Source organism: Kogia breviceps, chromosome 2 (genome assembly GCF_026419965.1).
Source record: "Kogia breviceps isolate mKogBre1 chromosome 2, mKogBre1 haplotype 1, whole genome shotgun sequence".
In the NCBI taxonomy this organism is placed as follows: domain Eukaryota; kingdom Metazoa; phylum Chordata; class Mammalia; order Artiodactyla; family Physeteridae; genus Kogia; species Kogia breviceps.
Genome location: NC_081311.1, coordinates 199,391,895 through 199,416,737, shown reverse-complemented (window position 1 = coordinate 199,416,737; position 24,843 = coordinate 199,391,895). Strand labels below are relative to the sequence as shown.

General features: G+C 51.5%; 1 protein-coding gene across 10 annotated transcripts in view; it reads right to left on the bottom strand.

Moving 5' to 3' along the window:
• The window catches only part of TRAF3IP1 (TRAF3 interacting protein 1), a 66,564-nt gene extending 50,476 nt beyond the window's left edge, over window positions 1–16,088 (bottom strand). For 2 of the 10 annotated variants that reach the window (XM_067027285.1, XM_067027287.1), the window contains exons 1-9: window positions 15,800–16,085; window positions 12,523–12,591; window positions 11,937–12,098; window positions 9,995–10,138; window positions 9,473–9,886; window positions 6,971–7,042; window positions 5,834–5,909; window positions 2,798–2,899; window positions 1,244–1,339 (exon numbers count right to left, since the gene is read on the bottom strand). In XM_067027285.1, the coding sequence (XP_066883386.1) occupies window positions 1,244–1,339; window positions 2,798–2,899; window positions 5,834–5,909; window positions 6,971–7,042; window positions 9,473–9,886; window positions 9,995–10,138; window positions 11,937–12,098; window positions 12,523–12,591; window positions 15,800–15,922 (1,258 nt within the window). In that variant the 5' untranslated portion in view covers window positions 15,923–16,085. Of the gene's footprint in view, window positions 1–1,243; window positions 1,340–2,797; window positions 2,900–5,833; window positions 5,910–6,970; window positions 7,043–9,472; window positions 9,887–9,994; window positions 10,139–11,936; window positions 12,099–12,522; window positions 12,592–15,799 lie in introns of all 10 variants that reach the window. The other 8 variants (XM_067027292.1, XM_067027290.1, XM_067027283.1 and 5 more) reach the window with 8 other exon arrangements.
• Window positions 16,089–24,843: the final 8,755 nt, after the last annotated feature.

Here is a 24,843-nt window from a genome sequence, read left to right as displayed (position 1 = left end):
GAACATCACCTCACTGACCCTCAAGGCAGGTCTTCTCACACCCGTGTACCCACGAGGAGACACTGGCTCAGAGAGCACGCCTGTGCAGCTCGTTCCAGGCCAGCAGGTACGCGGGTCTGGGTTGGGATGCGAGGTGTGCCCACGTGGGCCGCCCAGGGCCTGTGCAGGGCAAGCCCTCACTCAAGCTTCGCCCCGCTCACTCCCCTCTCCCGCAGTACCAGGACTGGCCCGTGCTGCCCCCCACAGGACCCGCCTGTGGCTGAGAAAAGCTGCTGCGGAAATGAAATAAACCATCAAAAGATGCAGCTGAATTGCAACGGGCCGTAAGAACTCATTCAGTCCCAATTTAGGTCATTCGGTCCTCCCACGCTGCTCAAGACGCAGATGAAGCACACAGAGCTGACCTACTTGGACCAGAATAACCACGGACCATCACTGCCGAAACAGCGACGGAGCAGACAGCTTGCAAACACACCCCTCTCAGAAAAGCAAAAACTAGTAAAGGGCGAACTCAAGTACAGAGAGATGGGCTTATTGTTATTCTAGCTTCAGTTACAGAACGTTAAGAAACCAGATAGATCCGAGGCAAGGTCAGCCTAGAAAAATTTTTACCTTTCCCTAGGGGCAAGATTTACACTATTTTTCCCCTCAAATGTCACTCAAGAATTGCCATATTTCTGAAGAATTTAGTTAAACATCACAGAAGACTACATACTGTTACAGTCTTGGATCATCTCTACATCTAGTCACACGGTATCAGCAGGGTGAGGGTGCGCACAGGCGTCACCCCGCCAGCCTCGAACGCGGAAGGTGCGCCACGGGGCCACCTTCCCCGGGTGCTCCGAGCAAAAGCACTAAAATATTCCTTGTGGAGCGTCTTCTTAACATAGCAGAGCACGCTGGAGAACCGAAAGATAATTTCTCCAACTATCCACAACACTTAAAAAAATTCCAGGAGTAAGATAAAGAAAGCGTTTTGACTTAGATGCAAAGATGTTACACATAATAAAGCATGTAAAGGTTAACTTAAAGCTGAGTTAATCTGCTTTATCATAAAACTTAGCAAATTAAAGCAAACAGACTATCAAGTCATTTCTGTTCTTCAGTACACTGTGGGGAAAAAAGAAATCTGATGAACATTAAAGTGGTTAGAAAAATAAAGAATAACGATAACCACACTGAGATGTAAACATTTCATACCAAAGTGGTGAGGAATTTAAACTAAAGAATATATTTTTCTTACCTATTTCTGAAGTTGTAGTTTCCTGATCTGGTTCATTATTTAATCCAGACACTATGGGATCTAAAATTTTAGCTGAAATATCATCCTCCTTTCTTCCTGACATAAAACAGTGAACAACAGATTAAACTACTGCAGAGGTTTTTGCGTTTGCTTTGGTTGGGATTTACAAGGCTTTATGCCAAGGTCACCAACTAACTGTCCCATCAACTCAACGGTCGACTCTCAGCCTCCACAGGACCAGTGGTGGAAGTGCTGGATAGCCCCTCCCTCTCCGGAAGCCCCTGGCTTTCAGGGCACTGGCTCTCCAACCCCCCCAACTTGCTGGCCTCTGTCTCCTCTGCCAGAGCCCTCTCCTCCTCTCCGACCCTCGAATCCTGGGCTCCGCGCTCCCCGGAGGCCATTACTGCATGAAGGCCCGTGCGCTAATCTGGGAACCCCGAACTTCTTCATTTCAGTGTCAGCTTCTCCAGCTCTGCCCCTGAACCCCAGGCCCACACACTCGCCCGCTGTCCCGATGCCTCCACCTGCTTGTTTCACAGCCATCTTGAACCGATCCGCCAACCCGCTTCTCGCAAAGCCTTCCCCACTTCCATAAATGACACCACGGAGGTGCCGGACACCCCCGGCCGGTCCCACCTGTGATTCCCCTCTAACCGGCGCCGCGCACTCCATCGGCGCGCTGCCGTCCCTTCCGTGAGAGCGGCCCACCTCGCCCCGCCCCCCGGGTCCCAGCCGTCGGGGCCTCTCACCTGGATGCCACAGCACCACCTAACCGCTCTCCGGCCTCCATTCCCGCCCCTGCAGTTTTAACGGGGGCGCTTCTCAAACCTAAGCCAGGGCCCATCTCTGTCCTGCTGGGCACCCCTGGGACCTCGCTCCCACCTACTCCACCATGCCCCCAGCCTGCCTGCTCACGAGCCCCTTCTCCTGGCGCCTGCCCTCTCTCTGCTCCAGCCTCACCACCCGGCTTCCTCCAACAGGCAGGCCCGTCCCCAGCTCGGGGCCTCTGGCCATTCCTGGACACCCACAGGTCATGTGCTCTGTGACGCTAGTAGACTCTGTCCAGACACCCCATCCTTAGTGGCCCTCCCTGCCTACGCGCCCCCTCCACCCCTCTTGGCTTCATTTCCCTTCAAATGACTCACGGTTAACTAACACGAATGTACACATCCTGAGTTCTCTTTATTATCTGTCTTCTCCTTCTAGATCATACTCTCCACGAGGGCAGGTACTCCACAGATATTTGCAGAATTAAGAACGGAAGGCTCACATGGACGATTTCGGCCCGTGACGGAGTCACGGACGGGAATACGAGCACGGCGGGGGCAGCCCTGTGGCTCAGACAAGGGGGCCCGCAGGTCCTGCCCCTGCTCCACTTGGGGCCAAGAACAGTGCTCTAGCACCCGGGCCCGTGTCAAACAGGGCGCATCTCCTCCGCACCACCCACAGGGCTCCGTCTGTTTAATGATCAAACGGAAGCAAGGGATCAGGCGGCTAAAGGTCTAGAGTCGCAAACCCTCACTCGCAGCCTCCCTGGGGTTCACTCAGTCTTACCGAGCTGCTTCCCGGTGTGTTCCTTCTTAGCTTTACTGCAGGAAGAGTTACGTTCTTTTTCAGGGGAGAGACTATTTTCACTGGTTCTAGAATCCCTTCTTCCTAACATGAAATTGCACAATGAAAATACGTATTAAACTTAATTTGTGATGCTGTATATTATCGAACAAATGAAATTAAAATGCACCCACTAACTCAAAGTGATTTGCTCTGTAGTCTCCACTAGTTAAGAATAAGCAAAAATTATCATATTCTTACGCAGAATGTTTTTTGGATCCTACAGGGATTCTAGTATGGCCTTAAGATTCTAAGTATGTCTAACAAACGTGATGCCCTCCCTCTCTAATAAAGGCAAGGCTTCTCTCCTTGGCGGGAACACAGACGGCCTGTGTCTCGCACACCTCCTGGGTGCTGGACCCTTCCCCTAATGCCACCTGCTAAAGCGAGGCAGCACAATAGGGTGCAGTGCCAGCTTTGCTGGGCAAGGACCCGGGGTGAGGTCAGTGCCCGACTAGCACGCAGGGAAGAGAGAGTTCATCAATTTGTCGACAGCTCAGTAAAGCTTAATGTCGTAAAGCTGGCAACTCTCTGATTACCAAATCTCTTAAAGATAAAATAAAAGGAACCTTACAGTTCAAGCTTACCGGTTAACTCAGATGCAAACATCCTGAGTTATTAAAAAAGAAAAGCAGATGATGCGACCATCAGCTTAGAAAATCAAAACATCAATGGAACAGTTATGGGTTAAGATTCAATACAAGCTAGATTTAAGATACATTTACAAAAATCAATAAAGCCTCTATATTCCAACAATGATCACTAAAAATTAATGAGGAGAAGAAAGATACCATTTCCAAAAAAACTGAAAACAAAACAAACAATCGAGCAATCCCTGACTGACAGACACACCCAAGCACCCAACACACGTCTCAGGAGAGGAGGAGACCCCTGTCTAACTTGATAGTAGAGGTACCCAATCTTCCCAGAATAATGAGAGCCTAAGTTTCACCCAAGTCCAATTACATCCTGATCCATTTGTTTTGAGGGAGGTGGGATTCTTTGACTCAGGAAGTGATTATAAAATACATCTGGAAGACGAGCAAATAAAAGGGCTTAAAACTTCTTTGAGAAGAAAAATGACAGGGAACTAGTAGTGAAACAGAAAACAGGAGAGAAAAACAAAAACAGAAACACCAGACTCCAGACTCCAAAAGGCATGTGGGGAGATCACAGAGCAGGAGGGAAGGGAACAATTATTTAGTAAGTGACCCTGGAACACCTGATGAGTTACTATGAAAAAATAAATTCAGAGCCTCATCTTATACCATGAATTAAAATAAGAGATAACCAAAAAGATTAAATATTAAAACGTATGACAAAACACAAACCTTCATCTCTCAAATCTCTGGACAAACTACAGAAAAAAGACTGGTAGCTTCCAGTGCATAAAAATTAAACACCTAGGCAAGTCAGAAACCAAACAAAATTAGAATTTAAAAAGTGGAAAAAACATATAAGAAACAAATACTTATTTAAAAATCGGCAGGGGGTGGTGGTGGGATGGACTGGGAGATTGGGATTGACATACATACACTAATGTGTATCAAATAGATATCTAATGAGAATCTGCTGTTAGTACAGGGAACTTCACTTCCCTGTACAGTAGAAACAATACAACATTGTAAAACAAGTATACCCCAATAAAAAAAAATAAAACAATAAATACTTTAAAAAAAAATTGGCAGATGTCCTTTACAGGGAGCTCACACAAATTAAGAACACTCAAACTCTGAGTGTTTTCCATCTATCAAAATCAGCAAGCCTTTCAAACAAATGCCCGGAGAAGGTGTGGGGTAGAGGGTACAGACAGTGTCCACTGTAGCTAAAAACCTTAAAATGTCCATAACGGCCCTCTGTGCCAGTAATTATACCCTGGGAACCTATCCCACAAGGATCACCCAAAAGGGAGAGAAGTTTCTGGCACAAAAAAGTTCACTAAAGCATTTATCAATGTCAAAGAGTGGAACTTACCACCTAAGTTCAATGTCTCAGTGAAAAATTCCAACTACTACATTCTTGCCATACCTTTAAGTTTTACAATTTAGGAAAAGGATGACTTTTCAGGAACGACTACTGCTCGTTCAAAGTAACTTAATGCTTCCACTGAACGCCTCTGACACTGCCGGCCTCCAGCTGAACTTCCCTGCACTGGACTGACATTCTTTCCCTACTTATTGGTCTGTCATAAGGAGACACATCCTTGGGCAAACCCACGCCAGGCCCGTGTGCTTCAGCTTCAGCTTTTGGCATGACTGCCAGTGACGTTTTCTGCTGTTTTAAGTGCATAAACATCACCTGTCTAAGGGCAGGATGCTCTTGATGTCCATCCTGCATCAGGACTAAACTAGCTTTTACCCACTCAGAAGAGTCAGTGAGACACGGATGACTGATAGATATTTCTGGAAAATTAACAATCACACCTTTTAGATTGGAACACAGATCACGCAGGTGGTACTCTGCCCCTGCTGTCGTGAGCTCACACACGTGTGCAAGGGCATGCACATGCATGTGGGTGTGAAAGCCATATATCTTCATCATTTTCACACAGTCTTTGTTCATTCCTTCCAAAGGCAAATCTGCTTTCTAGTCACAGAAGCTTTTTCCTATTAGATGTTGTGACTAAAGCAAATAATCTAGTACTGGGTTTCCCTGGTGGCACAGTGGTTAAGAATCCGCCTGCCAATGCAGGGGACAAGGGTTCGAGCCCTGGTCCAGGAGGATCCCACATACTGCGGAGCAGCTACGCCTGGCGTGCCACAACTACTGAAGCCCGCGCGCCTAGAGCCCGTGCTCCACAACAAGAGAAGCCACCGCAGTGAGAAGTTCGCACACAGAGAAGAGTAGCCCCCGCTCGCCACAACCAGAGAAAAGCCTGTGCGCAGTAACAAAGACCCAACGCAGCCAAAAATAAAATAAATTTAAAAAAAAGAAGAATCTAGTATTTTCAGCTACGTTGTATGATAAATTTTGCAGTACCTTCCACTGAATTTTTGGATCGCTGTTTTGATGTCTTTGCTGTCACGGACCTGGATGGTCTAGTGGAAATCTCAGTCTTAAAGAAAAGAGAATGAAAAAAAAATTAATCGATGCACCACAGAGCAACATCATGATTTATTATTCAAGCTCAAGGAAGAACAAATAGGAAACACAACAACATCCGTATGCATTCAAAGGGGAACTGACTTCAAGTCAGTGCAGCTAAGCACTTAAGACCTAAGACTGTGAATTAGAAGGAAGCTGAAAGCTCTTTCACTCTAAATGCAGAATTCCACTTTTTGGTACAGCCCTAAAAAGGTCAGCTGTCCACTGACCATACCTTGAGAATCACTGTCTCATGAGATGAGTTTATGAGGACTCGACTTCTGTCACTATACGCTTAACTACTTCAATGCATTCGTGAACAACTCTGAGAGTGAAAACGTACACGATGTGTTTAAACAGAGCGTAAATCAGAGAAAACAGCACATCCCGTCCCTCCCACCGCTGGCTCAGTTCCCTGGCCCGACCCCCCCCTTAACCTGCCACGAGGGCCTCTTAACTAGCCTCCCAGCCTCCACTCCACGCCTGTCCATCTTGCCTGTGGCTGCCTGGATAGACTTTCTGAAATGCAAACTGGACGATGAAATTGGGGTGGGTGAGTCTAACCTCGCCAAGACAGCCGGCCTGGCCTATACCTCACCCACAGGAAATGCACTGCAGGGTCCCACTGGGCCAGGCAGAGCTTGGATGGGTCCCTCTAGCCGGCCCTCCAGTCCCTGTCTGCTTTGTGACTTCGTCCTCTCCCAGACCCCTCCAAAGTGCCACCTCCATCCTCTCCCAAATGACTGCCTTCCCCCTCTGTACACCGTACATCATACTTGTCACATAAAGGTTCGAGGAGACCTAAGAGTCCACCGCAGAGAAGCAGACGATAAACACACCCCACCTACTTTACAGGCAGTAAACCATTTAAATGGGTACTTTTACAACAAAATAAACATGGACCTATTGTGTGTGAGCCTCCGCCGTGCCCCACCCCGTGCCTCCGTGGACTGGGGGAGGACCACACCCAGCAGTTACTATTTCAACACAGCCACGGGTTTATGCCTCTCAAAATTATTTTTTCAAGTTTACCTCTGTTTCAGCTTTGAAGTCTTTGAAAGATCCATCTGATGACTTTTTAGACATCTCTCCTGAGCCTGAGGACTATAAAACAAAATTTTTTTTCAAACTCTAGAATTATTCAATTCTGTAAGATCTAAAAACGCGCCGAGATGTTTTCTCTAACACTGACCGACAAGAAGATAACCGTTCACACGGGAGCGCCGCGTCACATCCCAGCCCCGACGCCCTGTGGTCGCCGTGTGGCCTGGATCTCCAAAGGCCCATCATCCAAGATCTCTGCCCACTGGGGGCTGACCAGGAGGCCAAGGGCAGCAGAGGCAGGGCCTCGGAGGGAACTGTAGGAGCAGCATCTCCCAGGCCCACGCGGTCCCTACACCGGGCCAGACCTCTCGGAGATGTTCCAGGGACACACAGGGAATCTGGAAACAAGGGAGTCGCCCCACTCCTATCTTCTGTGAGGGAACCACTCTCGCCCCCCCGCGGAGCGGTTCTTTTTGAGCAAAGTCTTCAGACGCTACATCAGGAAAGCACTCTCAAAACAAAAACGACGTGAAAACTGTAAGCATGTTAAATCAACACCTTAAAAAAATCTCACACTTAAATCAACTCTCAGACAGACATATCTCGACATTAAGGAGTAGAAGAGACACAATCACTGAGATTTTCCTCCTTGAAAAGCAATGGAGGCATGTTGAACACTTCAACGATTAACTGTGCACATGACTTAATTACGAAGGTAGCAGACTGTATCCGAAGTAGTTTCTTGCGAGGGCCGGGCTCTGTGCCTGGGGTCCCCCCAGCCCACAGTGGTCAGCTCCCTGCAGACATGGGAGGAGGGCAGCACCCACACGTGGCCACTCTGACCTCAGACTCATCCTCCACCGCCACACGGGGACACGCCCGTGACTTCTCAGAGTGCCTTCACACCTGCTGCTTCACAGGCTGAGAATGTCTCACCATTGTTTCTTCTAAGTCATGGGATTCGACCGGAGGCTGCAGACTGACTGCCTGGCAGGGCCCAGGTGAGAGCTGAGTCTCCTCTTCCCCGGAGCTGCCCTTCCGGAAGCCTCAAGGCTCGGCTCTCTGGGGGTCCCACCACTCCTGGGGGAGACAGCAGCATGCCCCCAGAGCCCTGTTCCACAAAGGAGCCACAGACGGACACAGAAGGGCCAGTCCAGCAAAATCACCACGACAGGTCTATGAACACCTGCCTTCGGCCGACAAGGGCCAGCTGGGAGCAGGAACGCAGTCAGTTCACCCTGGTCTCACACACTTTTAAACAAAACCGTCACTCGCTCGTGGCTCCAATACGTCCCATATATCCACCTATAAAAGTTCTCTTTGGAACTCCCTCTCTACTTAAAAAATCAGTCACACCACCAGCAACCTCAGTGAACATCACGGGTGGGACACTGGGTCTGAAGGCCTGGAGGGCTGAGAAGGTGCCCCAGGCAGCGGCTGCCTCTGCACAGTAAAGTGCACTAGAATGTTCGAGCACCACACTAAAACCGGCTCAGTGAAAAAGACTTTTCTTAGACCTCTAAAAAGAAGCAAAAGACGGGGAAGGTCTTTGTTATTTCCAAAACTCCTACGGGAAACCAGGCTTTTATGACACATACACCGTGGTGGGTTACATGACTCTAGGGTGTCCCTGGGAGACCCCAGGGTCCCAGGTAGCATACCGACAGCCAACAGAACCACCAAGCAGACCAGGTGCCAGGCCTGGCACGCAGTCTGTCCCACGGGGCCCGCTCACCTCCCGGTGCCAGGGATGCAAGGCCACAAAACCAGAGGCCGGCTCGGCAGGGAAGAGCAAGCTGGCCCCTCACCGCCTGGCCGCCTCACTCAGCAGACTTGTACTTTTCCAGACCTCAGCTTCCTCCTTTCCAGCCGCTGGAGACCACAGGATTTCCAGGACCTGCCCAGGACACTTTACAGTTACATGATGTCCCTGCAAGAACCAGCATCTGCAATGCCAGCCATGCCAGGAGACTTACCCTATCTACAGCGAGTCTGAAATAACCTGCACATCTAGAAAACAGTGTCTGAAACCCAAAGAATTTTCTGGAAAATCCTAAGTTTACCTGAAAATTTAATCAAACAAGAATTCAGTAAACTGAGGTCTCATTTTACTCATCTGCTAATGCTTAAGAGACTTAGAATGGATCCCTAATCCTTAATACACGCAGCCATGCCCACAGCCCGGGGACCCCACACATTGAGGCTGCCTGGAAACGCTGCTCACAAAAGCCACGGGACCCACTGATCCCCAGTCTCCAGGAGAACGCCCAAAGAGACACCCCCCCCCCCACACACACACACCAGACAGGAAGGGCAGAAAACCAGCATCACTTTAAGATTCTCCTAGGAATCCACGACTGTCAGAATTTTTTAAATTGGTGATAAAGAAATCCAGTTTCCCAATCACACTACAACCAAGACCAAAGTCATTCTGGAGAACAACAGGGACCCTTTCTGAGTTAAAGGCGGAGGTTGTCAAACAGGACTCACCCTTTTCTCCGGCTTATCGCGCTCGTGGCTCTTTTCCCTGTCGCGGCCCCTGGAGCGCTCTCTGTCCCGTACCCTCTGCTGGTCCCGGTCCCGGTCCCGGCCCTTGTCTCGCTCGCGCGCTCCCTCCCGGTCTTTCCACTTCTCCTTCTCCTTTCCGGCCTCGTTCCTCCGTTCCCTCTCCCGCTCTGCGTCCTGGTCCCTGTCCCTCTCCAGCCGGGCCCTGTTCTTGGCCCGCTCTCTCTCCCCTTCGTGGTACTTGTCTCTCTCGGGGTCTTTGTGTCTGTCTCGGTCATTCTCCTTGGCCTTTTCCTTGGCCTTTTCCTTTTCTCTTGGTTTGCTTTCTTCCTTTAATTCCTCTTTCTGTTTTCGACCTCCGCTTGTATGTCTCTCGTTTATTTCAGAGTTTCTTCTATCCTAGGAAAAAAAAAAAAAAAGCTGGATAACAATATCACTTATAAATGTCTACCTGATCCACAAAAAGCCTCATTATTTCATTTTCAGATGCACGTAACTTGCATTCACCTCTTTATCTTTATGAACCCTGGACGCTTCCTCCCTCACGTTCTTATTATCCAATTCTTGGGGTTTTGATGTCAGTGAGGACCTTCCTTTTGTTTCCACCTTCTCTCCGGCTAACACTCTCTTCACCGCATCGTCGCTGGAGAGCTTGTCCCCACGTGAAGAAATAAAATGCAAGGTTGCGATGAAATTAGTACATTTAATAAACATGAATGTCAACATTCAAAGATAGCTCATTAAACGGAATCTTTGTCTCCTAACGGATTTCAAAGGATAAAATATTAAAAGGAAATGAACGTTATCACAGACAACGTACAGCGTCTCCTCTAACCGTCCCCTCCAGCACTCCTGCGGTAACAGCACAGTCCACTCAAGCTAAATGAACCCTGGGTCCCTTCTACCCGAGCTGCCAAGCGTGGACGTGTGTGCTGTTCCAGGACACCAAAGCTGACCACACGACTCTACGACACCCTTCACTTCTCACAGGGCCACAGAGGCCCAGCACCTAAAGGGCCTAAGGAATGATCTAACTGGAGCCCCATCAAATGCCAAAATCCCTTCTGCAGCATCCTTGACCGCCCCCCAGAGTCTCTGAACACCTCGGGTCAGGAATCCCACTGGCCCACAGACTCCCGCGTTCCGCAAGCCTGCGCTGAGTGACTGCTACACGCCAGGCACCAGACCCCGGCCCGAGGACGTGCTGCACACCAGCGAGGTGGCCAAATACAACAACCAAAAGTCAGTGCGCTGGGGGAACACGACGGGGCTCCCAGCAAGAGCAGCCAATCCTACACGGCTCCCGGGAAGCAGCTCCGCACAGAGAAGCCAGCAGCACAAGCGAGGGAGTGAGACCAGGGCAGGAGACCTCAGGGGTGCAGGCACAAGGTGAGAGATGAGAGAAAAGGACCAGAGGAGAGGGGCTTCGTGAGCGGTGCACGGAGCTGGGGGCAAGGGATTCAGCAGGAAGACTAGTCAGATCTGCTTTTCGGAAAGATGAGCAAAGAGAAGGATCTGGGGGTGGGGGTGGGGGCGGGGACAGAGGCCGGCGCACTGGAAGATCAGCCTCTGCGCCTCCACGCCTTGGACCCAGCACACCAGGGCGAGGCTATCCTGAGGCCCCGGGGGCCAGTCCGATCCCATCCCCATCTCCACTGCTGCTGTGCGAGCTGAAACCCACCTTTCCCATCTTGGTAACATGGAAGGTTAGCCCCCAGCCCATCAGGGCCATGAAGGGCTCTATTAGCCATGCCCTTGATAAAGGTCCAACTCCGCTCCCCTGGGGGCTACTCAGATGCCACAAAGAAGGCAGGCCCTGGGAATAACCTGCTCCCATGGCCCCAGCTGGACTGTGAGGCCAGAGAAGTCAAGATTCTAGCCCACGGTGAGGATCTCAGGAAATCCTGTCCCTGCACAAGTGAAACGGGATCTCTTTGAAGGTAGCACAGCTCTGCAAACACCCACCAGGGGGGAGGCGGGGATGGAGGGGAGGAGGGAAAGAGGGAGGGAAGCAGACCCAAGAGGCTGGAAAGGCGGGCAGAGAACAGGGACATCCCACAAAAGCCCCAAAGTCAAAGAAAAGCAGCTCCTCCGGCCACCCGGTTGGAAACAGTCACCTGCCCTGAAAGGAGGCCCAAAAGGAGAAAGAATGAAGGGCTCAGAAGGCCGGGCACGTAGCCCCCAGCCACGTGCCCATGAGCAAAGCACCTGCAGAGTCCCTATTTGATACTGACAGCTCGTAGACCCTGTGTGTAGCACTGCCTTATCTGTTTCACTGTACGGCTTTAAACTACTTCTGCAACTCTGAGGCTCCAGGAGAGGTGGGATCCAATTGCAAGCAAAGGGTTAAAACCCCCTCCTTAAACACCTCCGGGCTCCGTTGGGTGGCCTGCCCTCCCCGTCTGTCACCCCTCCTGTGCTGGCAGCTTCCAGCTCAGGGTGGCGCTACCTTGTTGAGACAGCACTTTCCGATTCTCTGGAGCAGCTCGTTGGTCCTTTCAGGCTCGTGCCCGGCCACGATCCGGGCCGGTTTTGCCAACAGTGGCTCTCCGGAGACCATGACCACCACGTCTATGGCCTTCTGAAGGAAGCTAATTTTGGCGTCTTTATCCTGAAAGATTTCCATTTAAAACACATATATTAAAATACTTCAAAAAGAGCTTGCATTATCTTCAGTATGTCCAACAGGCACACTTCCCGTTTAGATAAAAAGCTATTTTTAGATGTGTGTCAAATTTAGAAATCCCGACTCTTTATAACAACAACCACCAAAAAAAAATCTTCAGTAAAGCTTTTAGTTTCAGGTGGTGGGCTAGCATTAACCTTTGGAACACTCATTCCATTTCTCCAGGATAACGTCAGCGTGCTAGGCGGCTGCCGCAAAGACCATGGAGAGAGGAAGGGCACGTGCAACTCCCAGAGCCCCCAGGCTCGCATGCCAGCCACAGGTCAGCCGTGAGCGAGGGGCCGCCACAGCGCACCGCTCACAAAAACCCTGTTCGCAAAGGCGAGCAGGGACAGCGCCTCAAACCTACCTTAACGTTATCGGACTTCATCTCGGCGTCTGTGTAGAGGCCCTTCATGAAACCAGTCACCCTGATCACCTTCAAAAGATAAAGCGAGGCCACGGTCAGCACCCCACAGGGCAGTCCGTGCCCTGGCCTCGCCCACTGCCCACTCTAAGGGCTGCCTGGATCTGCCTACGCCCAGGATGTCGTTCATCCACTGACGCAATGAGCACTGAGCATCTGCCACGCGCAAGGCCTCGTCCCAGAGGCAAAAGCCAGCCTGGTCCTCACAGAACTCAGCCTGGCTGTGACGACAGGTAAACACGATGGACCCGCGGGGCTTTAAGGGGGGACAGGATCACTCCTGATCCAAGTGCAGGAGGCCCCGGGGAGTCAGGGAACACTTCCCAGAGAAAATCATATCTAAACTAAGACCAGAAGCTTACGGGAAAAGAATTGGGGGAGCGGGTATTGAGGAAGCACGTGCCAGGCAAAAGAAACAGTCCCACAAGGTCCAACTAGGTCCTGTTCAAGGGGCCAGAAGAAGTTTGACAAGAGGAGCCTGAGGCCAGGGAGTCAGCACGGGCCTGACCAGATGGCCTTCGAAGCCATCAGGAACATGGACTCAGCCTCACTACCACAAGGAGGCCCCGAGAGGCGCACAAACAGGAAATGGCCTCTTGTGAGGATGGCTCAGGGCAGCGGAGAGCATGGATTTGGGAAAGAAGAGGAACTTCCCAGCCTGGGTTTCTCCTCACCACTGTGCGACTCACTTCCTGGGACAGAGGGGTGCTCTGTGCCACATCACTTTGGTTCTCCCCCCACCTCTTCCTCTCCTCAGTCAGCCTGGACCTCCCAGCTACCCCTCAGTCAGGCTTTGGGGGTGGTGATGTTGTCCGTTCCTGCCCACCTGCAGACACACCAGGGCCCTGGCTTCTCTCAGACCAGAGGTTTTCAAAATGCGGCAGGTCACTATAGAGTCAATGTAATGGGTAGCAATAAGCATTTTTTTAATAAAACAGATAAGAAAATATCAGACTGCACTGATGTAGTAAGGATGAATATTGCCTATATGTGTGTGTCCTGGGTCAGATATAAAGAGTATTTATTACCTTTAAAAAAAAAAAAAAAAAGACAGTCCCACACTAATATTAGGCTCCTTCTCTGAGACCAAGCTACAACCAGCTAGCTATTAACTAAGGTAGCTTTCATTCCTCAAACTACTTAACAGCTCTGCTGTTTGTTTTTTTTTTTTTTTTCCTGACAAGACAGGTGGAATATTAAGAGTATCCAGCATTTAACATTCCTGGCACTTCTGCATCCTCGAAAGGAAAAACCTGAGGTTTCTCCAGTGTGCTGATAGTTAAACTTGTGAGCAATCATTTTAACCAACAAGAGACACGAATTTCGCAGAATCAGTGCTTCAATTTATGAAAGAGGCAGAGTTGGTTTAGCAGTAGCTAAAATACTAACACGGAGATTTGAAAACAATACTCAGGGACAGTGAAGAATTTTCGTACAAGGATCTGCACATATTATCTGAAAATGCTTTCCAGATGTCAACTGTCCTAACATCTTTATTGAGTAGGTGACAACGTATTTATCTTTACACAGGTAGAGAGAATAATTTTGACCTTAGATCAGGGACAACCTGAGAAAGAAAAGCAGACCAGTGGATCCTGATTGAAAACACGGAACTCCTTCCCCACACTCTGGCTACCTGGCCAACCAAGTCGATTCCTGCCTGAACCTTCCTCCTCCTCCTCCTTCCGACCTTCCAGGAGGTGGGGACAGCAGCCACCATGAGACCAGGGCCACACCAAGACCCACAGGACGAGGTATATGCCCCCCAGCCTCCTTCCTGGCTCTGTTTCAGTGAAGAGATGGCACTAACACAGGAAATTAAAGTGTGAGGCTGGGCGGCAACCGCTGTAGTTGGCCCCTCACCTCCTGGCTAAGTGACTTGACCCCTCCTGGTTAGAGGATGCTACCTGTCTACTTCACAGGGCGGGGGTGATTCAGCTCAAAGCCCGGCTCCCACCAGGCTCTCCACGCAGCCACGTCCCTTCCCCAAACACTGTCCAGAGCAGGTCTAAGTGCTGCACTAGCTTAGGAGGAGGGGGAGGCCAGTCAAGGCAGCCCTTGGGATGTGGTGGGTTTCAAGAGAGCTGTAAGCACGATTAGGGTTTTTAACAGAGAGAGGCACACATTATAAGCTAAGCTAAGATAGCAAAAACAAGCAAAGCAAAGTTTGTGTAAGACGCCGCACCTGCTGGAAAGAGTGAGAAGTGAAGTTTAAGGACAAACACGGGGCAAGAGTGGGAGCCTGAGCCCCTGGACACCTGCAAGTCCGGGCTGACTCCTAACTCCGCAACAGCACGCCCGAGTTCCCAAGGTCAACACTGCACTCTGGTGCACCACGGAAATGGGCGCTGCCACCCTGAGTTACAGGAGCCTTGACTGATTCCATTCAACAATGAATGTTTGTCGGGCACCTTCTGTGTACCGTACCCAGGATATGCCAACAAACAAGCTACTGTCCGCGTCACTCAGGAATTCACCAGCCAGTGGGGAAAAGTTTACAGACAACCAATCTCGAGACATGCTCTGCCGTTTATCAGCAAATACTGGCCTGCTCTTTTATAGCTTCTTCTTTTCAGGTCCCCTAAAACCACCTTCAATCAATTCACCCACAGGTACTGATTAAGCATCCAGTATGTGGTGACCACAGTGGAGCAGGTGGAGGGAAACTTGGGGAGAGAGAGTTTATAAAAAAAAAAAAAGAAAGAATGATTCCATTCTCCCGGGATTTGTAAGCACTCTCCACATGCTAGACACCGCAGCAAAACAAATCACAGAAACAGCTTTGCCAGGTAGAGTGAAAGATGTGCTCTAAGAGATACATGGGTAGGATGGGAAGAAATAAGAATGCTCCCCAAGGGGCCCGGAGTGTCCCCAGAAGAGGGGGCCCAAGGGGGTTGGCGCGAAGCGGAGCGCAGGCGTGAGAGCAGAGGCGCCGCGGAATCCGGCCAAAGCCCGGCTACTCGGGCAGGGGCCGCGCTCAGCGACGCGAGGTCGGACCCTGACGCCAGTCCTGGTCCCGACCCACAACCCGGCAGTGACCCCCGACCCGCATCCCGGCCCTCACCCCGACTCCCACAAGGGCCCTGACCCCCGGCCCGCACCCCGAGCCTCACAAGGGCCCTGACGCCCGGCCTGCACCCAGACAGAGCACCGGGACCCCGGCCCCGACCCCGACGAACCCCGGCCGGCATCCCGACCCCCGCCCCGGCCCGGCGCTCACCTCCGTGATGATGTCGTGCAGGTAGCGGAACGGGGGCTTGTTCAGAAGCTTCTCCGTCAGCGGCGGCCTCCGAATCACCTTCCCCAGAGCCTCCTGCGTCCGCTTCACCACCGCCGCGTTCATGGCGGCGCCGCCCGCGTCTCGTCGGCCGCCGAGCCTAAGCCCCGCTCCCCGGCCGCCGCCGGCCCCGCCGCCGCCGCCAGGCCCTGCCTCGACGCGCCGCTTGGGTTTCCATCCCACAGTGCACCGGAGTCCGCCAAGGCGCGTGCGCGGGGCCGCGGCCCTCGGTCGCCTGGGCGGCGCGGCCTTAGCAACGGACCCGCGGCGGCGCCCCGCCCCCTGTCCGGCTGCGCGCGCACGCGGGCGGCGTCTGCGGTGGGGCTGCCTCAGCGTGCCTGCCCCGTGACAGCGCCGAACCCCTCCAGCGCCCAGCTGCCTCGGGAAAAAGCTGTTCGCCCCGCGTTAGAGGAGACCTCCCGAGGACTGGATAGAAGCAACACAGCTTCCAAGATTCATTTCAGGGGGACTTGACCAAGTTATCTCGAAAGACACATACCTTATCCTGTTGTTAGTTAATATGGCTTCTTGGAAGAGTTACTCCTTTTCTCTGAGGCTATGTTTCCGTTCCTATAAAGCAGGGATAATATGTGCCAGCCTCCCTAACTCCCAGGGAGATGAGGACCAAACGATGCTTCACGGCTTTGTAACCAGGATGAAGCCGCTCCCTTGTTCTGTGGTTCTGTCCCATCTGTCTTCCATCCGCCACGCACAGGCTCACTGCAGATCCTTCTATCAATTTTGAAGCTTTGTGGTCTGTTTTTAGTCCTTCTATTGGATACCTTTATAATTTTTATTTACATTCATTTTACCATTTTCAATGCGCTCCATTCTTTATTTGCTCGAGATGTATCTGGATGTGGCGTTTTTTAACTTAAAATTTATATTTGACTTTTTAAAATATTTATTTATTTGGCTACGTCAGGGCTTCGTTGCAGCACGCGGAAGCTTCGTTGGCGGTATGTGGGATCTATCGTTGTGGTGCTCTTTGCGGCGCGCGGGCTTCTCTCTAGTTGTGGCGTGCCTGCGGGTTTTCTCTTCTCTGGTTATGGCCTGGGCTCCAGAGCGCAGGGGCTCTGGACTTGCGGCACGCGGGCTCTCTCATTGAGGCGCAAGAGCTCGGTAGTGGCGCTCAGGCTTAGGTGACCCGCAGCATGTGGGATCTTAGTTTCCCGACCAGAGATTGCACCCGTGTCCCCTATATTGCAAGGCGGATTCTTTACCACTGGACCACCAGGGAAGTCCCTGATTATTATTGACATTCAATAAACTTCACCCATTTTAAGTGTACAGCCTGATGCGTTTGGGTAATTTTACACAATTATGCTACCATCACCACAATCAAGATACAGAACAGTTCCTGTACCCTAAAACATTTTCTCCTGCTCATTTGCAGTTCATCTCCTCCCCCACCCCAGCCCCAGGCAACTGCAACTGTCATTATAACCATGCCTTTCCTAGAGTTCCATATAAATGGAATCATACAGTACATAGTCTTTTGTGTTTAATTCTTTCCTTTATAATGTTTTGAGATTCATCCATATGTCATTCCTTTCTGCAGCTGAGTAGTATTCCGTAGTACAATTTGGTTATCTGTTCAACAGTTGATGGATATTTGAGTTGCTTTTAGTTTCTTATTATTTATGAATAACATTACTAAGACCATTCACATACAAGTCTTTGTATGAACATAAGTTTTCATGTCTCTTGGATAAATACCTAGAAACAGGATTGCTGGATTATATGGTAAGAATATGGTTAACTTTACAAGATGCAACTGTACTGTTTTTAAAGTGGCTGCATCAGTTTTCATTCCCACTAGCAACGTATGGGATTCCCAGTTGCTCCGTATCCCCTGGCAGCACCTGATGTGTCAGTCTTTAATTTTAGCCATTCTAATAGGTATGTAATAGTATCTTATCATGGTTTTAATTTGCATTTCTCTGGTAATTACTGATGTCAAGCACTTTTCATGTACATGTACACTTTTCATTTTCATGGACATTCATATATGTTTGGTGAAGATAGCCCACAAAGGATCATTCAGGCATTTATTGAATCACTGCTGCGTGCTGAGTATTGTTTAGGTGCTGGGGATTTCTGTGGAACTACATACCTTCTAGTAAGCAACTTCCACAACATGCACTGTTGTTCACTGCTCCTAGGACCATAGCTGTCTCTGCTGCTAACCGCATCCAGGACCATGTGAGCAGTGGTTATCTAGCCAGAGGCCCGGTGAACAGCCAGAGCTCATATCCCTCCAGCAGTGTCAACCTCATTTCTTTCCACCCTTCACCATGCAGGTGGGCTGGCTGTAAGAGACTTTACTGAGAGGTTGAGAGAAGCCTAATAGGTGACAACCTGTGAGGGAAGGCATTTGATAACACTCACTGTGTAGAGCTATTCCACGGTCCATGAGGAAGAAAGCCCCCGGAGAACCGTGCTCTCAGAGAGAGTCCTTCCCCGGTGGCCCTTGGTTATTAACCCTGCTTCCCAACTTCCAAGTCCACCGCTTGGCCAGAGCACCTCCATCCTCTGACCCCTGCCTTATCAAATCTTCCTGACTGGGCTTCCCTGATGGCGCAGTGGTTGAGAGTCCACCTGCCGATGCAGGGGACGGGGGTTCGTGCCCCGGTCCGGGAAGATCCCACGTGCCGCGGAGCGGCTGGGCCCGTGAGCCGTGGCCGCTGAGCCTGCGCGTCCGGAGCCTGTGCTCCGCAACCGGAGAGGCCACAGCAGTGAGAGGCCCGCGTACCACAAAAAAAAAAAAAAAAAAAAAAAAAACTTCCTGACTTTTTGGAAACCCCGCTCTCTACCCATGGGAGCTTTTGTCTTCCCATCCATCCCTTTCTCCCAGCAGTACACTTCCCAGAGTCTGGGTTCTCCCGTCCAGACTCACAGCCCAAGGTCTCGGTAGGACAGTCCCCTGTGGCATTTGGCACTTTGGTCCCTTGGGTGAGGGTGGACACCGTGAACCAGGCTCCTTCGAGGGCTCTCAGATTCCTGTTATCCTCCTCGTTATCCACACACTTACCTTTATCACACATGTATCCTGTTTCCCAGGAACAAGCATTCATTCTTAAACAGTCCATCAAACGCCATAAAGAAGCATAAAATAGTTTCCCAACTGCCTCATCATTTCCGAGCATCCTTACCCACCCCGATACGAGGGTTTCCCATCACGGTGGAGAACGGTATTCACCCCCTTCCCCCTCCCCGTCCACCAGCCGACCCGCCTCAGGCCCCCTGGAAGTCTAGTACAAGGGGGGCCATAATGGGGCTGTGTACTTCTTCAGGGCTGGGCCCTTAGTTCATGAAGCTTGGCCCAAAGCTCTGAGGTGACTAAGCCCTTAGACGAGGACGCACCAGCTTCCTGCCCTCCAGCTGTTAGGGAGAGAAGGAAGGGCAACTCACAGGCACAGGGCGGCCAGGGGGAGCCCCTCGGATGCAGAAGATGCTGCGGAGTCTGGGAGCTGGAGCGTCCCACCCAGACCCCTTCCTCCATCTGCCTACTGTGGCCAAGCTGGGAGCCCGGAGTCTCCCGTCAGGAGGACCCACCTGTGAGCTTTGAACACTGGCTGGGGTTGGCCTGAGCGGGTACGGAGGGCAACTCAGGGAGGCCAGTGACCTTGGCCTCTGACCCCCAAGTACCCTGCCTTCTCAACAGAGGTTCCCCAGCCTCCTGCCCAGAAAGTTCACACCGGGTAAAGTCCTCCTCTGGGTCTGCGGCAGCCAGGGCAGCTGTGGCCAGTAACCGGCCTTTCTGTGAGCGCTGGGAGAGGGCGTATGGCTACAGAGAGTCCTCTGGCCCCGAGGGTCCACCCAGGACCCCAGCCAGTGCCGCATGAGGAGGAATCGTGTTTCTCCCACAGCTGTGGAGACCAGGAGGACTTCTAGGCTGAGGAGGCCCTGTGGAGGCCGGAGGGCACAGGCCCCTCTCTGTGGGACCGTGACAGAGGGTGTGAGATCTGAGATCTGGGACAAGGGAGCAGCCACCACCCCGCACTGAGGGCCTGTCTGGGCGGAGGTAACTGTCGAGTGGACGTGAGTCCCTGTAGGTCACGTCCTTAACACTGTCCCTAGGTGAGTCCTCACCTCCCATCCGGAAGGCAGGTGGGCAAGCATTCCGGGGCCTGGGAAAGCAGGGCTAGTGGATGCAACTAAGGATTCCTGACTCCAGGAAAGAGACCTGGAGGCGGGGCCTCAGGAGCCGGGGCGGGAGGAGGGTGCCAGCCTGGGGCCTCCAGCTCTGGGGGCCGGCTGCAGGGAGTGGGGGGGTCTGTACCCTGAATTCCCCTAAGCTTCTCAGAGTCATGAAAGGGTTAGAGAAAAAGGCAGAGCACATTGAAAAAGCATCCTTCATTTTAAAAAAGTTAATTGATTGAATAACTAGAGAAAATCACAGCAAAGAGAGTGCTTGAACCATAAGAGCCTGGCAAGAGATGCTTTTGAAATCGGCAGTTTGTGAATGAATGAATGAATGAATGAAGTAACCGTGGCCAGGACTCATCCCAGGAGGGAAAGTCCACAGAGCCAGGTGGCTTCGAGGCCCTACCTTCCCTTGCCTGAGAGGCAAACATTCCTAGAGACAAAGGCCCACAGAGGCTGGGGAGGCCCAATCCTGAGCTCCACATCTGAGAAGAGCCCAGAATGCAGGTCAGCCAGAGGGGCAGGTTGGGAGGCAGGCACCAGGAGAAGGAGAAGTGGCCAGAGACCGGGAACAGCCTCAGAAGGGCAGGTATCATTGTGTATGGCCAGTCAAGTGCCTTGCTGTATACTCCATCATCTAAGCCACGAGGTAACTGACATCATTTTGTGAAACCTGAGGGGTCTGCCTAGAAGGCTTTGTCCCCTCCTCTCCAAGTGGGCCTAGAAGGCAAAACCTTCTATCTGTTCCTAAATTTGCTAAGATCATTTCTGCCCCAGGACCTTTGAACTTGCTGGTCCTTTCATCTGAATAACACTGGTCCCCCAGATCTTCATATGACTGCATCCTTGCCATTATTTGGGTCTCAGATCACATGTGACATCCTCAGAGATGTCAAAAGTAAACCACATCTGAACTCTCCAGCCTGTTATCTTTATTTTTTTCAAAGTACTTCTCATCTCTGGAAGTAATTTTTTTTTTTTTTTTTTGCGGTACGTGGGCCTCTCACTGTCGTGGCCTCTCCCGTTGCGGAGCACAGGCACCGGACGCGCAGGCTCAGCGGCCACGGCTCACGGGCCCAGCCGCTCCGCGGCATGTGGGATCTTCCCGGACCGGGGCACGAACCCGTGTCCCCTGCATCGGCAGGCGGACTCTCAACCACTGCGCCACCAGGGAAGCCCTGGAAGTAATTTTTAAAATTCATATCTGCCTTTTCATTTTCTGTCTCCTCTCCCACCCCAGTTGCCCCCCAGAAAGTGAGTTCCATGAGTACAGGTTGATTTGCTCACCTCTGAATCCCCTATACCTTCAACATTGTCAGATGCATACGATACTCAATACCTATTTGCCAAACGCTGAATAGCGTATGCAATTAGTAGAATTGCTCTTTCCTAAGGGCTCTTAGTAACATGGTTCACTTGTACCGCAAGTTTAAATGAAAAAATCAAACTATGACGTTATGTGGACAATATGATCTCAGTCATGTTAAGTGTGTACTTGTGTGAGTGTGTTTGAGTGTGTGAATAAATCCAGCAGTCCTAAGGTTTCAGAGATGATCTTGGAGTTGGGATAATGGGACATTTCTCTGCTTCTTTATGCCTCATTGTAATTTAGATTTATTTCTCAGTAAATAATAACTTTTCAATCAAAAACAAAAGTTAAAATTTGTCAGAGGAAGCCCCCACTTAGGAAAAACCACAGTATTGATGCCTTGTTGGTGAATGTTCTTTTCTGGGTGCCCATTTATACCCCATTCAAATATAACTGCATCTAACAGGATCATTTAGGAGACTGAAGTTTACCTGGTACTGTGGTGAGCTCCCCAGATTAGCAGCGACCAGCTGTCACTTTACCTGTAACCAGCTGTGTGACTTTGGTCACTTCTGGCCTTTTTAGTCCTCATCTATTTCACCAGGAAAGTGAGGGACTTGAATTAGATAAGCTCAAACGCCTCCTCCAATAATTATCCCTAATGACAAGCCCTTGGAGCAACGCCCCGCGGAAGAATCCGGGCCGAGCCAGATTCCACCATGATTTTCTTAAACCGGGGTCTCCCAGGACCTAGAGAGCTGATGCAGGGCCCTTACATCCATGAAAACACAGACAGAATAATTGTTTAGGACACCTTCCTGGAGTGGAGGAGGGGGGCGTGCACGGCTTTCCTCTTATTTGAACGGGGGGGCTGGTTCTCAAACAAAGGGCAAGAATCATCTGCTGTCAGAGACCCAAGCAAGCCCTTTCCAGGAAAGCCTGGTTAACTAGTGTCCAAAGTCAGTCACAGTTTGCCCGAAAGCACAAGGACAAGGCACACATGTGCACTTGGCGCTTTCTGCCAGAGTAGGTGTCACAGGAGGGCAGGCAGGCGGGTCCCGAGGCCTGAGGAAGCTCAGCGCTGCCTGGCGCTGCCCCTGCGCCTCGCTGGGCCCAGCCCCTCCGGAGCACCTACCAGCGAGAGCCACACACTGTGCACGCCTCAGAGCGGAGTTTCGGAGCACAGCTTCTGTCTGAATCACGTAAAAACTGAGTTTTCCACCCAAACTATGCCAGCCTGCCACCCCTGCAAGCCCTGTAGGCTTGTGGGTCATTCTTCGGGGAGCTTCCCCTGACCTGCACCTCCAGGGGCCTCGCCAGGTGGCCCACGGCCGCCCAGCAGCTTCCTCCGGGCTGCACTTAAGCGAGAATTGTGTAAAGGGATGTACGGTGTCTCCTCCCCACTAGAACGCAAGCTCCAGGGAGACAGGAGCCTGCTCTGCTGTCTCCTCGGTACACACGGTGCGTCTTGGCTATATGAGCCAAAGTCTGAAGCCACTGTCACGGATGCTGTGGACGGCCACACCCAGATGCTTCTCAGACCGAAGCCCACTCCACAAAGAGTACTGGTCCTTGTTGGCTCCCAGCTAAGCTCCTCTCTGGGGAAATTCCACCGAAGGGGCTTAGCTGCCCCCTCATCCCCCCGGGGAGCCCCCACTCGAGTTGGAACTACAAACCCACTTCCTCAGGGACCTCCACCTAATATCGTTGCTGTCAGGAGTGGTCTGGGGAAGCAGCCTCTAACCTGAGACTTTGAAGCTGACTCACCCACCGGCCAGCTGAACTGAGGTCCCCATGATTGATGGAAGAGAGGGAGAACTGAGCACACGGTGCAGCAGGGATGCAACTGTGAAAACATCTCCCCAGCGCTGGAGGGATGGGAGCCCAGCAAGAGCGCGCTATCGTCGGCATCTGCAAGAACCGTGGGGTCCGTTGGGGGCTGTGGGGGTGCCTGGGCAGTGGATAAAGACAATGAAGGCCGAGGCTGAGAGTCAGAGGACCTTCTTGGCAGGTCGTAAAGAAACTCATGTCTCTTGCAGCCAAACATCAGAAATAGCTGAGGATCAGGTCCAACATTAATTTTAAGGGCAGTGGAGCTCCAGAGAAGGTTTCTTTCTCGACTCCAGGAAGTCTGTTCTGCCAAGGTGAGACGTCTGATTGGGAAGGAACGGGACTGAGATTTGAACAGGACATCTGGATTGACGTGCTCAAAAATCTAGAATCCAGGGCTTCCCTGGCGGCACAGTGGTTGAGAGTCCGCCTGCCGATGCAGGGGACACGGGTTCGTGCCCCGGTCTGGGAAGATCCCACGTGCCGCGGAGCGGCTGGGCCCGTGAGCCATGGCCGCTGAGCCTGCGCGTCCGGAGCCTGTGCTCCGCAACGGGAGAGGCCACAACAGTGAGGCCCGCATACCACACACACACACACACACACACACACACACACACACACACACACACACACAATCTAGAATCCCCACATTCCCCTGAATCTTCCGGGCTTACGGGAGTGGCCCCCTCCTCCCCGTAAATGACTAGCGTTCCCCCTTCTCGAAGACAATATAGAGGTCATTGCATGCAAGACACCACGCACCTTTCTCGGGATCTCCCCCACTAGCCCCCTCCTGGCTCCAGAGCTGTCACTAGGGTCAAGTCACGACATGACCTGTCTGGGCCTGCTAAGGGAAGAAGGCACCAGACCCTACAGGAGCTGCAGGAGCCGGAATCCCAGCATGCTGAATCGGCAGGGGATAGAATGAAAAGTTGGATGAGAGAGAGTTAGTCAGCATGGGAGAACTTCTGCCACACAGTATAGGATTTACGACCCTGGCAAGGGCCCGGGGAGACGGGACTAATCATGTTAGTGGTTAGTATGGTTCTTGAGAGCCTGCAGAACGCTGTGGCCTTCACTAAGTGAAGGAAAACTGCCATCCCTGCCACGGGATATGGTAGAGAAAAGGGTCAAAGGCTCAGAGAAGTAGTCCTGCTAGAGTAGATACAGTATGTAACGCCAGCAAACCCACCAGCCGGCTTGCTTCCATGGGAGGTCCTGATGGATCACTTTTTTTTTTTTTTAGCATCTTTACTGGAGCATAACTGCTTTACAATGGTGTGCCAGTTTCTGCTCTACAACAAAGTGAATCAGTTACCCATATACATATGTTCCCATATCTCTTCCCTCTTGAATCTCCCTCCCTCCCACCCCTCTAGGTGGACACAAACCACCGAGCTGATCTCCCTGTGCCATATGGCTGCTTCCCACTAGCTATCCACCCTACGTTTGGTAGTGTCTATATGTCCGTGCCACTCTCTCACTTCGTCCCAGCTTACCCTTCCCCCTCCCCGTGTCCTCAAGCCCATGCTCTAGTAGGTCTGTGTTTTATTCCCGTGGATCACTTCTTTTACCAAAGCAATGACTGCTGAGAAGTGCACTCGGCGAGGGCTCGGAGTAGGGAGTTGCTGTTGTAAGTCTGAGCTCCCTGGTAGCAATGGGGACGACAGGATCTCAGAATAATAGAGGCCAAGTAGAG